General features: G+C 31.8%; 1 protein-coding gene across 1 annotated transcript; it reads left to right on the top strand.

The window, feature by feature from the left end:
* Positions 1-258: 258 nt before the first annotated feature.
* LOC133184167 (uncharacterized) lies at positions 259-10,662 on the top strand. Its single transcript, XM_061319070.1, has 3 exons — positions 259-495; positions 9,637-9,711; positions 10,609-10,662. The coding sequence occupies exons 1-3, from the start codon at positions 264-266 to the stop codon at positions 10,620-10,622; spliced, it is 321 nt and encodes a 106-aa protein (XP_061175054.1). The 5' UTR covers positions 259-263; the 3' UTR covers positions 10,623-10,662.
* Positions 10,663-14,295: the final 3,633 nt, after the last annotated feature.

Genomic DNA, 14,295 nt, shown 5'->3' on the forward strand with positions numbered 1-14,295 from the left:
ATATGATAATGATTATTTTAAGACAAGTTGTACAGTAATAGTCATATGAAGATGATAGTAATGATTTCATTAACCACATGATAGGCACGAGATTATCTTAAGACAAACTGTACTATCAGCAATCATTGATGTAATTCGTCAAAGTTGTTTATGGATCGTTTATAATATCTATAAATAAATAAAGAGTATACGATAACTACTACTTTACACATATATATACTGACTCGGGGGATTTCGTCTGTAAACTTAAATTAATGTTGAAGATGATGCAGTTTCAATTATGTTGCATGTTTTTCTTTATGTCAATTGTCGCATGTAGTCCTGTGCAGCAAATTGAACATCTTAACGCTACATTTCCTTGTGGAAAATTAAGTGATGAGCAGAAATGTAAAATCCCGTTTGAATACTGTGATGTCATCCTGGAATCCTGTCAATCTTGTAACGAAGACATCTGCAGAGAAGAATCTCAACAGAGCTGCAATATATATTGTTCTGGTTGGTGAGATTTTTTCCCAGCACAATTTGTTTTCCCCTCACTGTTGTAAGAATAAAGCATTCAATGAACTTTATCTTTACTGTTCTAAGTCATTTCCCACCTTTTCTCATCCCCTTTCATTTGTGGCAGGTGTGATATTCTGACAGACAATTTTTCAACAACAATTGTTGTTTTGTCTCCTACGTGGCTAAATTTGCAGCCATCTACTGGCATATGAGTGAAAAATTCTCGAGAGGGACGTTAAACAAAACAAAAAACAAACAATTTCTTCTTTTTTTTTTAATTTTTATTTGTATTTTGGAATTCTTTATATCAATCTTAACAAAAGAGGCAGTAAATGTATGAAACATTTAATCAGTAGCAATAAAACTTTGGGAGAGGAGGAAGAAGACCAGACTGACTTTTAATCTGAAAATACTTCACTGAACTTGAAGAGAAAGTAATAAACTTGCATAAATTCTATGTGGACAAGCAATTGATTGCTTGTTGTTTTCTCTGTAATAAATAGAGGATATTTAATGTTTTGTAGTTGGATATGGAATTTCACCAGTGGGACAGGATTTTTTCTAATGTATTTTCACGAGCGCGAAGCACGGGTGAAAATATTTAAAAAAAAATCCTCTCCCACTCGTGAAATTAATTCCATATCCAACTACAAAACTGAGAATTTTCTGTTTATTAAATTTTCTTTTATTTCCCTTTGCCTATGACTTTTCTGAACACAGTATCACAGCCTGTGACGTCATAGTTGAGCGGTTGAGACGTTATAGCTTAGCAATTGTTAGATTGAAAACATTGTAACATGGATTTTAGCAACATATTTGGGAAGATATTGGCAGTTTTAGTCTCTATCATGATGGTTAAGTTACTATCTCTATCTTATGACAGGCCAGAAATTATTTTTTACTTACTTGATATCCTTTCACACTGCGACAGATTATCACTTTGGTATCCTTTCAGAATGTTACAGAATATCACTTTTATTCATTTTAAAATAAATAGCAGTATTTCACTGTTGAAAATGTAATGATTCATTTTGCCTAATGTAAAATGATATTTTTTCATTCCCACGTCTGTATAATAATAATTATTATTTTCTTTTTTCATTTTTTTTTGTTTATTCATTAACCTTTATTTATTTTGGCATCCTTTAGTTTTCAGAATTATGGAATTCCGAAAGAAACTTTCTTTTTACTTAGCGATTTGAAAAGTTATGTGTCCATGCATCGTACTCAGAAAAGAAATAAAAATAAGTACTAGTATTAAGACAAAAAACGTAGCACGCTGATTATGAAACAAGCTAATACAGGGAATATGTGTCCCCGCTTAACGAAAAAAGAAGAGAATGGAAAACTTGAAAAAATGTTGCAGATGGAGAGAGAAAAAAGGTCGACCTTGACCTTTCAGCTTTTGGTCTTAAGAGGCAGTCCACCAAAAAAAACCAGGCAATGGGTGGCACATCGCATGTCATGGATTTTAATTATTTTTTGCATTTAGACTTATTAAAGCAAATGTTTACACATGGCAACATCAAATTTTTTTTAAGTGTTCCTCTAGTCCTATTTTTGTTAAGTGCTTAATTTTAAGTGCAAAAAGGTCAACAAGTTGGTTAAAAATTTACTACGTTTTTGTTTTGTTTTATTTGAAACAGATACTCAAAAACTGGATGTGTCAATAAATATTATTTATAGTATAAACCCTTATCTTTTATAATATCAATGAATAAGACACCAATTTATATATCTGTAGAAAAAATTATGTGGTCTAAACTTGAGTTAAGCAAGTGACTTAATGAATTCACTATCCAATTTTCATTACGTTCTAAAATCCAATACATTTAAATGTCAAAACTTTCTCCTCATGTTATCATGAATACAAAGTACAAATTGTTGAATCAATTTAAAATATCGGTGGGAACAGGTATATTGAGAAAAATAAGAGGCGTCAAATTACCTACTTTTTAATATGTTGACGGTGCAACCGTTAGGGCGAGCGCAGATACCTTTCAGTTTTAATTTAGATCGGGCTCGTCAAACAGCACGTGACATTTGCTACGTCTAGACTCTGACGTCATATGACGTCGTATGTATGTTGCATTACCAAAACGAAGTCTGAACAGTGCTAATTTTAATCAAGAACGTTTGATTTATATGCTTTATATCCATTATATCAAGGTGATTTTATTTTTTGTCGAATTTTTGTTGCTACCGCGAGAACGTTGTTTGCGGCGAGATGCAATTCGCTAAGCATTATGGGACCACAGGTAACTGCGGAAAAAAATTCATTTGGATCAATGTGTAAAGTCCGAATTTTCTCTTCGCCCAGGTGTTGCTTTAAGAGCTCGCAGTGACGAGCGGCGCTTCGCGCCGCTCGCTGCGCTCGCTATAAATTTATCCAAATTAAACCGATCCCGACCGGAATTATATAAAGAAGAAAGCTACTATGATTTCATCATGATACTTGGTTGTTTTGTTTTAATATGGTTTACAAATTACTTGATTTATTTTTAAACATATTTTTTTAGGTGGCAATTACCATAAATTTCATTACTTAATAATTTTGCATTAATTTCGATCGGGATCGGTTTTATTGGTTTCTGTATTAAAAATTAGAAATATTTTCTAAAATCGGCTCTTCGTTGTATTTTATCGTAGGAATATGTCTGTATTTTATTTCTTTTCTTTGAGTTGCATGTTTTTAGATGATTTTATCCATAGATTACATATATCTTAATTACTAAATGTTTTTCAGGTCCATGAAGATCTTTTTAATTACTTGTAAAACATCTGTTTGATTTCTTGATACACACCTATTTAAAAAGATATTTGTTTCATGTAACAATTAATAGCAAATTTTAAGCTTAATAAAATATCTCATTTCCAAGGAAAATATTTTTCTAAATTATCTGGACTAAAAAGAAAATCTAAAAAAAAAAAAAAAAAAAAAAAATAGTCATGCAGTGGCGAAATTATACGTGCACGTACTTTAATCCAGCAAGTATTTTTTATGTGTACAGCCTCGGCTTTAATCCAATTTTTTTCATCCATTCATCATATTAAGGAATATTTTCATGCTCTAAGAAATTTAATTTGAAATAAATAAGAAAAAACCTGTACACTTACATACATATAATCATGATAATAGAGCCCAGAAATGATCGCACGGAAAAAAAAAAAGCCGGGGGAGAGGGGTTTCGTCTGGGCGGCATCAGTTTTGTAACTGGTTTGATGATAATGAGATATTTTGGAAATTTACCAACCTACTGACTTATTTTAACTCAATATAAAGTATTAGGATATGTGGAACAATTGTCATATTTTAAAAACGAAAATAAAAAAAAATGTTCCATTGACTCATCTGCCGTTTTAGTGTCAGCTTGAAGTGGGGCGTCCAGCAGTAGAATTGGCAACATTTTCCTCATTAATTAGTGAATTTATAGATTTCTATAACTTTTTCTATTTCAGATTTTACATTTTAAAAAAAAAAAAGAAGTCTAAACAGAATCTGAACCACCGACACTAATAGTAAACAACCATTGCTAATATTAGTGAAGTGGGATGTGACGAGTACTTCCGTTCTTACAACTGTTAAAAATTATTCGGTCCGACAGTCGTATAATGCTGATATTTGATATTACTGCATATAAGTTAACATATTCAAGTATTAACAACACTTCATGAAGTGCACATCTCGACTTTGCTGAATTTAATGTTGCATAAATTTGGAATATTCATTATTACTGAATAATAAGAAATAATCCTTAATCTTTTCATATCCAAATTTTATCAATTTAATCCTATTATGATTACTGTAAAGACGTTTTGTACATGTATAAAACTACTTATCAATACTGACTTGTTTTAAAACATCTATAGCTGAGGCACCGCCCGTGAATAAAATACATTCTGGATCACAATATTATTTAATGCACTCGGAAAAGTAATTGGACAGAAAAGAGAAATTATTTAACGTAACTTTTTAGAAATCTTTTTCTTTGCACGTTTACATAAATTTACCAACTTCCGCGGAATATTTGCAACTATTGTGACGCAATATTAGATAGGGATAGTTTACATCAATGGAAACGTGGTTTCAACCTGAATAATAAAGCAAATTTTAGACTAAATATTATGTTTGGAGGTGAAAATTAATTCCGTTTTTGAAAATAAACCAATTATTTTTGGTTGAATGATATTCTTTAGCGTATCAGTTCTAAATTTCTCACAGGGGTTCTGATAGTAAGATGTTTAGATGATTTCCCGATGCTACGGGAGATAACTCTTGCATCATAGAATTTCATAAAAATGACTGTCTATTTTGCAAGAAAACTACTATTGAAAATATTTTTCCCACTGATTTTATTTTTTAAATTGAAAGATGAAATATTTCTTGTTTTAGTTTGGAGTGAATTATAGATCTGTTGAAAATATATTAGAATTTACAGTTCTTTGTTTCCGACCTACATTCAATGGTTTATATAGGGGAATTCAAAAAACAAAACAAAACGATATTTTAGTAAATAAGCTATTTTCAAACAAATCTTTACTTACATTATTCCATATGGACTACATTAATATCATTTTCAATAAAACATCAAATATTCGTCACATTCGATGTGCCGCCTATTAATACAAAACTGCCTGGTTTTCTGGTGGACTGCCTTTCAACCGAAAAGATATTTAGCCTGCCATCTGATTGTTAATACCTCCCATAATTCTTGCATTAATTTAATAGCAAAATATTAATCTGACACGATAAGAATGCCAAAATATCTGATCCCGGCTAATAATACCCCCCCCCCCCTCCCCGCAGTTAAAATCTATGATTCGTGCCAAAAAGAAACCTGTATTGGTCACATGCACAAACAGAATGGATGGGATTGGATGGGAACTTATAAACATGCAGAGGTTCCATGTCACAGCCGTTTTCTGCATAAATAAGAGCCATAATTGCTCAATGGACATAAGCAGTCTTTTCCTGCAATTGGCGATTTTCTAATTCGAGCGAAACATTCTCGAAGGGACAACAATTTGAAAAAAAAAATGTTTCTTTTCCTTAATTATATCCTTGTTTTCAACATTTAAACAACAAAACACAAACAATTATGCCCCTCCCGCCTTTTTCGCCGATATACACCCCTGGGCTTGTTAGGTTTTTCCCCCCACAAATTATTTTTCTTAAGACTTTTTATGCCCCTGGATCGAAAGATCCCGGGGGTATATTGTTTTTGTCCTGTCTGTCTGTTTGTCTGTTGTCAACTTTAACCTAGCCCATAACTATTGCGCTGTCAAGGGTAAGGCTTTAATATTTGACATGAGTGTTCATTATGGCAAGACCTATCCACTGGTACACAAATTTTTTATCATGTGACCTCAACTGTGACCTTTGACCTACATTTGAAAAACTTTAACATTGACCATAACTATTGCACTGTAGTCTACGTCCCACACCAGAATTGTGTTGTCATCGGGGGCATACTGTTTCACAAACACATCTTGTTAATCATGTATACCATAAATATACACAGTCGCGATTTTTTTTGGCTTTCCCTCCAGATTTTTACAATGGTAAATATAATTCATAAAATACTATCAAAACTGGGTGTTGTGTATTTGGGGAAGAGGGTAGCACCATCCACGAGTACATGTACATGTGCCACAAAAGAAGACATCTTGATTTTTCTTAATGAAAATGTCATGCACTGACTACATGTATTCTAGAATTGAATGTTTATCTGTAGAGTTCTTTGTCTATTTGCCGAATTTCTTTTATTATGCGACATGTAATCTGTTGTAAACTGCATTTCTCTGCATAAATTTGTGATGCTCCTGAGGATAAAATTTGGTTTTATAGTCGGTTAAAAATCTCTACAAGGCTTAAATGTTAAATTGTTAAACTTTATTACATGCCGATTTTAGATTTAAAAATTATTTACAGAAATTACAATGATATTGCATTACTACTTCAGAGTTGGCGAAATGTGCCGGATTACCGACGATCGCCGGTAGATTTCATACATGTCCGGCAAAAGTTGAAACCATGCCGGACATCGCGTGTCCGATAAATATTAAAACACCAGTACCCAGAGAAATTAAAGTTATTCCCGTGTTTTAGGAAAAATATTACTGGAAAAAAAAACCACGGGAACTTTTACGGCATTGTATTGCTTTTATCGTGCAGACAAGGATTGAAAATATTGATGAATTTGAATAATTTCAAATCAGAATGCATTGTTTACATTTTCTGGAGAACAAGACAAATAAAAAATCTGATTAAAATTCTTTCTTATAATTTTCAGTATTAAATTGGTTTTAAAAATGATTGATTGAGGCCAAAATGGCGCGAAACTTAGAATGATGACGGAACGTCATAGTCATGCAGTTTTACTTGTGACGTAATGAGTTAACGGTAGGCCCAAAATAGGCCCATGGCACTTAACATAGTTTTTGAAATAGGCCCAAAATAGGCCCGCGGCACAAAGAATGTTAAAGTCTATCTTAGTTTGGTTCGTTCATGACGTTTAGATTCAGTGCAAAAGCTTACAGAAAAAGCTTACCAAAGTTATCAGCTGAAAAGTGCAAAAGCTTACAGAAAAAGCTTACCAAAGTTATCACCTGAAAACTATGTATGCAATCTATAAATTTCTTTCCTTGGTCTTTGACATTTTGACCTAAAAAATCAAAAGTCATTTTTAAGTCACATTGACTAAAAGTATAAAATTTCAATGACAAACCGCAAAGAGAACTAGAGTTACTAGAGAACTAGAACTACAGGAAACTATTTGATACAAGATATATATATATTTTTGACCTTGACCTTTTGAACTTAAATCAAAAGGGATCTTTTTAAAATCATTGGGATTTATAAAATTTCATTGAATAAGCTCAAAGACAAGTAATCATCTGAATACTTTTTTTGCCATGTATTAATTTCTGACCTTGACATTTTGACCTCAAAATCTACAGGGGTTCTTCTTTGACCTGCGGGAGTTGTATAAAATTTTGTTGCAAAATTTCAACTTATTTCAAAGATATTGTCCGGAAATGAAAGTGTTACACAAAGTCAGAAAGCAGAAATTTCTGACCTTGACCTTTGACCTTTGATTTCAAAAGCAATATGGTTTTTCTTTAGGCCATAGGGAGCTAAGATATGAAATTGCATAGCAAAATCTCAAAGAAAACTAAAGTTATCATCTGGAAAACTTTTTTTCCTGCAGTGTATGAATTTCTGACCTTGACCATTGACCTTTTGCCCTTAAAATCCAAAGGGAACTTCTTTGGGCCATAGGAAGTTGTAATATTAAATTTCATCGTAAAAGCTCAAAGTCCTTCTGAGATATTGCCCAGAAACGAAAGTGTTTCACACAGACAAAATGCATGAATGTTTGCCTTGACCTTTGATTTTTTCACCTGAAAAATCCATAAGGATCTTTTTAGTCCATTATGATAGGGAGTTGAGACAAAAAATTTCACAGCAAAATCATAAAAAGTTTTATTATATTATTGTATATTATTATACTTCACTGAAAGTTGGAAATATTAATTTAGGTCTGTCCATCTGTCAGTCATTCTGTCACACACTGTCTGTGTATATTACACTTTCGTTTACAATAGCTTAAAAAGCCTTTGAACTTTTGCAATGTAATTTTATATCCCAACTCCCTATGGCCTTAAGAAGGACCCTATTGATTTTGGGATCAAAAGTTCAGAAGCTCATATATTGCAAGAAATTGTTCCAAATGATAGCTTTAGTTTCTTTGAGCTTTTTTAATGATAATTTATATCATATCTTCCTGTGAACTAATGGCGATCCCTATTGATTTTGAAGTCAAAATGTCAAAGGTAAAGGTGGGAAATTCATACATTGCAAAAATGATTTTTAGATGATAGACTTTCTTCTTTTAGAGCCTTTTACATGAAATTTTATTTTAATGCTCTTTGGTGACTTTAAGAAGACCTCTAAAAGTTTTTTCGTCCAAAGGTCAAGATTAGAAATTCAAACATTGCAAAAAATGGATTCCAAATGATAACTTGTTTTTATTTGAGCTTTTTATAAACAAATTACATGGTATTGCTCCATGTGACTTAAAGAAGATCCCTATTGATTTTGAGATCCAAGGGTCAAGGTCAAAAATTCATATCTTATAATGGTTTCCTGACGATAACTTGAGTTCTCTTTGAGTGTTTACAACAAAATGTTATACCTTTAGTCAGTATGTCTTAAAGAAGACCCCTTTTTGATTTTTAGGGCAAAAAATACAAAGAAGGTCAGAAACTTATGTCATGTATACATAATTTTTAGATGATAACTTTAGTTTTCTGTAAGATTTTGCAATGAAACTAAAGGTCATGATTTACTTTAACCCAAGAAAGACCTTTCTTGACTTTAAGGTACAAGCCGAAAGGCCAAGGTCACTATTTTTTCTTTCTCCATCTGCTTTTTCAGGTCTTCCTTGCTCTTCTTTTTACCTTAAGCTGGGGAGGCAAATCCCCGTGTTTTGAACATCTATCCAAAACTTTAAATGCATAATATGCATTTAAAGTTTTGAATAGAGGTAATTTAAGATGCTTTGCACATCGTTATAGATTGTTTTGAATTGTATTTAATATGAGTGTTTAATAGTTCGTTGATATTTGAAAAGTTTCATTGAGGGATTTTATAGTAACCCTATGACCGATAAACTTTGCGTCAGACACTTAAAAAAAACGCGCACGGAAGTTGGGGCCTTTGTCCCGTCGTATCTTTATTGTCCACTCTTTTCTAAGAGATAGATCTTTTGGAAAAGATGGAAGGATATTGCTGTGTCTTCATTAAATACCGTCACATACAATAAACCGATGAGCCTTTTTTTTTTTGTTTTATTTGTTTGTTTGTTTTTTGTCTGAATTTGCTCACTTGTGTTTTACGTCAGGTCTGTCTCGTTTTGAAAAAGCACTTCGCGCAGATTATTTGAGCCTATAGAAGGAAAACGTTCTTAAAACATGGTTGCCTTTTTAATAGATAACTTTTGAAGTAGAACATTATGCTCTGCTACTCTATAATAATTAAGTAATTTTTGAAGGACTTTTCATAATAATTAGCATAAAGCTAAATTTGGAAACAAATAGACTCTGGGTATATGTATTTCTGTTTAATTGTAGATTTCCAAACAAAAATCAATGAACCACATGTGCAAACAGAATCTCACATATCTTTATATAAAACACCCTTCTACGGTATGTTAAGCTTTTTTTCTCTTTTTTTTCTATACACATTAAACAAATACAACAGATCTTGCATATCTGAACATTATGGTATCTTGTTTTTTTTTTTTTTTCAGTGGCCATTACTGTTGCTATGATCTTTCTTCTGACTACCAGTCTCTGCCTTATCTATATATGCTGCAAACGAGTATCAGAGAAAAAACGTAACGTGACAAACTTAGAAAATACTGTAAGGTGAGTTGGTATTCTGATAACCAAACGAATATCATTTGGGAGCTTATGATAAATCCAGCATTTTTAATCTCAAGTGAATACTTTTGAAAATATATTATAAAAAAGGCGAAGCATCAAGAATAACAAACATCTGAATTTTTTGGTATTACAAAATTCATTCACCTAGGTTAGACTTTTCGTTGATTAAATATATACTTCTTGCCGATCGAGTTCAGAATTTTCGATCACAGGAATCTCTGATTATAGGGGATTTCTTTATTTGGCCTTTATTTTAAAAATGAAAGTCTAAATATTGAAATTTGACATCACCTAATAAAGAAAGCTATTTTGAGAAATGGAATAATTACATCAGCTGGCATTTAATGGTAATCTACTCGCGTATGCTCCAAAACTAAATACAGTTGAACTTTGGTATCTCGAACGCCCATATATTTTTTACAATACAATTTTCTGAAATACTGTACCAGGTTGTTCAAGTTGTGGTAATAAAAGAAGGTTAAATTCAGATAACAGTGTGTCATAACAAACAGATTGAACATTCACTATTGTTTAATCAAACATGTCTCATGTAGATTTTATTTGAACTACCACGGTGTATCACTTAGTACTGGAGTGTTCTAGGGTCTAAGTTTTAATTATCGTACGATCATCTTGTACTGTTTTGTATTTACATAGGCCTATCTCCATGATTGCACAACCAACAGACGATAATAACCCCTGAGTCTGGTGACTATTGTCATATTCTTTATAAAAAAAACTCTTGAAATACTGCACTTAAGGATCAAGTGACAGTGATATGCACTTCTAATAAATCCTTGATACAAACAATTTCAAGAATGACCTTCCTTAAGGGTCTTTAAAAGATCGCAGGAGAATATCCAAGAAGACGACATCTGCTTCGCTTTCTCCTGAAAGAATTGAGAAATGGTTTTGGATGTTATGAATAAAAAGTATTACTTTTGTATTGATTATTATCATAATGACAAACTTGTCTTTCTCTCGAATTGTTTTCATTACTTCAATAACAAATTTTCATATAAACTGATTAATCTTTTCTGTTCTTTCATTTAGTCTTGAACTGTTTTTTTTAACAGGAGTATATCTTTAAAATACGTGAATATGTTACTTTATTGTTGTGTTTATTTGTTATGTTGTTATTTTGTTTGTTGTTGCTGTTGTTGTTATTCAGATTTAATTTTACTTATTTACTGGTACCTTCGTTAAAATTGAAATAAAAAAAGAAGAAAATGGACATTTATCCTTTTAATTATCTCATCTACAATTGATCCTGCATGAAGATTAAGAGCCATTCTCTGTAACGACTTGAACTTTTATATAGGAGCTGTGGCACGCATAGTCTTAGAATTTCTCCAAACTCTCTATGATAAAAGTCTTTGATACTGTAAACTCAAATCAGGCAGAAATTGGTTGCTACGTGTCATGGTTACCATGGTAACATGTCCTAAAGTTTAAAAAATGGCATTTTTCAACATGTTCAGAGTCCCCCAGTTAACGTTTGCAGCAAAGCAAACAAGTGGCAATGATTGTTTCTGAAAGTTGAAGGCCTGATGTATTAAATGCATGATAAACATGTTTGGTAAAATAACTATTACATACGTTACTATGGAAACAAAATATTCAAAAGTAATAATTTTGCTCACTTAATTTTATAAAATCATACACTTAAGAATATTAAAAAAAAATATAGGTTGAAATGCAAGCAAATAATAGACAAGAGATCCTTGTAACATATACCAAGGACGAAATATGATATTTCTTACAGGTTGGCAATGGTTGCCATGGTTTTAATACCAAGAAGGGATTGTAAATTTACTCTCTTAGTGTTTAAATCTAATCTTATCTTTTTAAAAAGCATATTTTTATATAACTAATGATCAATTTTTAAAAACGTTCATGTGACCCTAATTTTCACATTTCAAAAAATTCAAATTCAATTCTTTAAGTAGAGCGTCGCTATGGAAATAAGCCCAAAAAATATGCATAAAAATCTGAAAAATATTATGTTTCCTTGGATACGTACCCTTGTATGTAGATTCCCAAAACTTTTATGATTGATAATTATGAACAACTAACCTGACTTTCAATTTTGACTGCCACCCAATCTCCAACTGGATGCAAAAAGCTGGCACATAGGGTTTAATATTGATATAAAATTAACAAAATCGAACATTTTCCGTTCTTGGTTACCATAGCAACAGTGTTGTATTTTTCAACAAACGTTATCAATATATGATATTCAACTTTAGTTCTACCAGTTAAGTACTATTCAAGGTGAGTTAAATAACATGTTTCTTGAATAAAAGGTAAGTAAATTCCTAAGGCAGCAAAAAAATATCACTTTAAACAACTGGTACATTGTTTCCATGGTTACACTGCAAAGTAACAATTTATCCCAATTCTCCTTATGTTGTCGGTATTGGTAGGTCCTAAGGATGTATATGTGCCAGTCATAAATTTTATCGATTTTCCTGAAGATAGTAGCATTAACCCAATCTTAGCAACATATTTTGTATGGTTACACTGTGTTACCATGGCAACCATGAAAGTTATTTTTAGAATAATATTGCCAATACCTAATTACTTAAGGTCAAATATTTTTCTTGTTTTTTCTTAGGTTGTTGATTGAGTTTGATCATTTAACACCTATCATTAGTGAATATTGAGCGTTTTTCTGCATTTTTCAGCATCTAAAATGTATTCCAAATGTACCCATGGTTACCACTTACTTAGAGATAAATTCTAAATAGTTTCTTTAGAGAATAAGTGGCAACAAGGTGTCAGGTTTTTGTGAGAATGGTTTGTTTGTTTTTCTTAGTCTTTATTAAGGCTTAATAAAGATTCAAAATAGCTGAAATTCTCAATTTTTCCAACTTTTCTGGCTGTTACCATGGCAACCAAGACACATAGCAACGAAATTTTATTTGAAACATGTATCTGGTGTCAAGTTGTAATAATGGGCAAAGTTTCATCAAAATCGGTGACCATGCGTGGCAAAGAAGTTTAAGTGGTTACAGAGAATAGCTATTTAAAATAGATTGCAAAATGAATGAAAAATGTTCTGTAATGCATTGTATTACTTTACAAAAAAACATATTAATATTTGTTTACAAATATGATTGAATACTTTACATGCACAACAATTTACCCTCTTAGTCTTATTAGAAAAATCCGTGTCTGTGTCGAAAGTAAAATAATTTGTACTAAAACTGGACCTACTTGCATTAATTGTACATTGACCAATTGTTACTGACTCAAAGTAGGAAAATGGAGATAATACATGATTTTAGTGCAATTGCAAGTTAATTGGTGGATTAATTAAGTTTGAGTCTTTAGATAGAGTCTGGGGTATTAAAATTCAAAGTCAAAATTAAGTAAATGCAACAACTGCAATAGGTTGTTTATCTTTAAATGAACATGTCGAAGCTGCTTACTGAATTGGATACGTCTCTGTAATTTCCTAACAATAAAAAAAACTTTCAAAACATTGCAGCCGGTGTCTAGGTTGTAGTGATACATTCTAGCAAAACGCTTGTACCGATATATTTTTATTCATACTTCTAGTTAAAATATAGCGTATGGTTCACATTGTAACATCTTTTACTTAATAATTATCATAAACCTATGACCCGAATATATTATCACTACAAGGTGTTAAAGAGTGGTCATTAGTAGTGATCATGTGGTGAAAACTTGATGTTATCTGATTTTAGTTCCAAAAACAGAAAATATCAAATTGTATACATCTTCTAAGAGACCGTTTGATAGTTTCATTTCTTGGACATGCTCAGTGAGATATATTTTTCTTCGAAAGAAATATTCAGTATTACATTCACGGATTACCTACAATTGTTACATGTATTCTGTACATTCATGTGTATTCTATTATATTTAGCGTTGACATATAAAGGTACGGGTGTAGTTATCAGATAAACGCTAATATACTTAAATAAAATACATGTATATTAATAGTTATGACTTCACATCTAAAATAGATACAATACATAATTAATTTAACTAGTAAGAAGCTCAACACACCCTAGCCAACCAACTAGAATGAAATCTTGTATAGTAGGAGTCATAGTTGTCTTCAGTCTGGTCAATTTTGAAGAATGTCTTGATCTTGACCAGTATAAGGTCACGTTTCCCTGTGGACGACCGGAGGACAAGCAACGGTGTCGATTTCCACATGAATTTTGTGATACAACTCAAGGATCTTGTTTACAATGTAACGAGGACATCTGCCGAGAACAAGACTCGGATCCCAGTTGTCGTGCATTCTGCTATGGTAGGTACAATCATTTTAATTCAACATTTTGATGTATCGACGTAAACTCTATCAAT

Source organism: Saccostrea echinata, unplaced genomic scaffold, assembly GCF_033153115.1.
Source record: "Saccostrea echinata isolate AGI-Se365-2 ecotype Australia unplaced genomic scaffold, CSIRO_AGI_Sech_v1 ptg000010l, whole genome shotgun sequence".
Taxonomy (NCBI): Eukaryota; Metazoa; Mollusca; class Bivalvia; order Ostreida; family Ostreidae; genus Saccostrea; species Saccostrea echinata.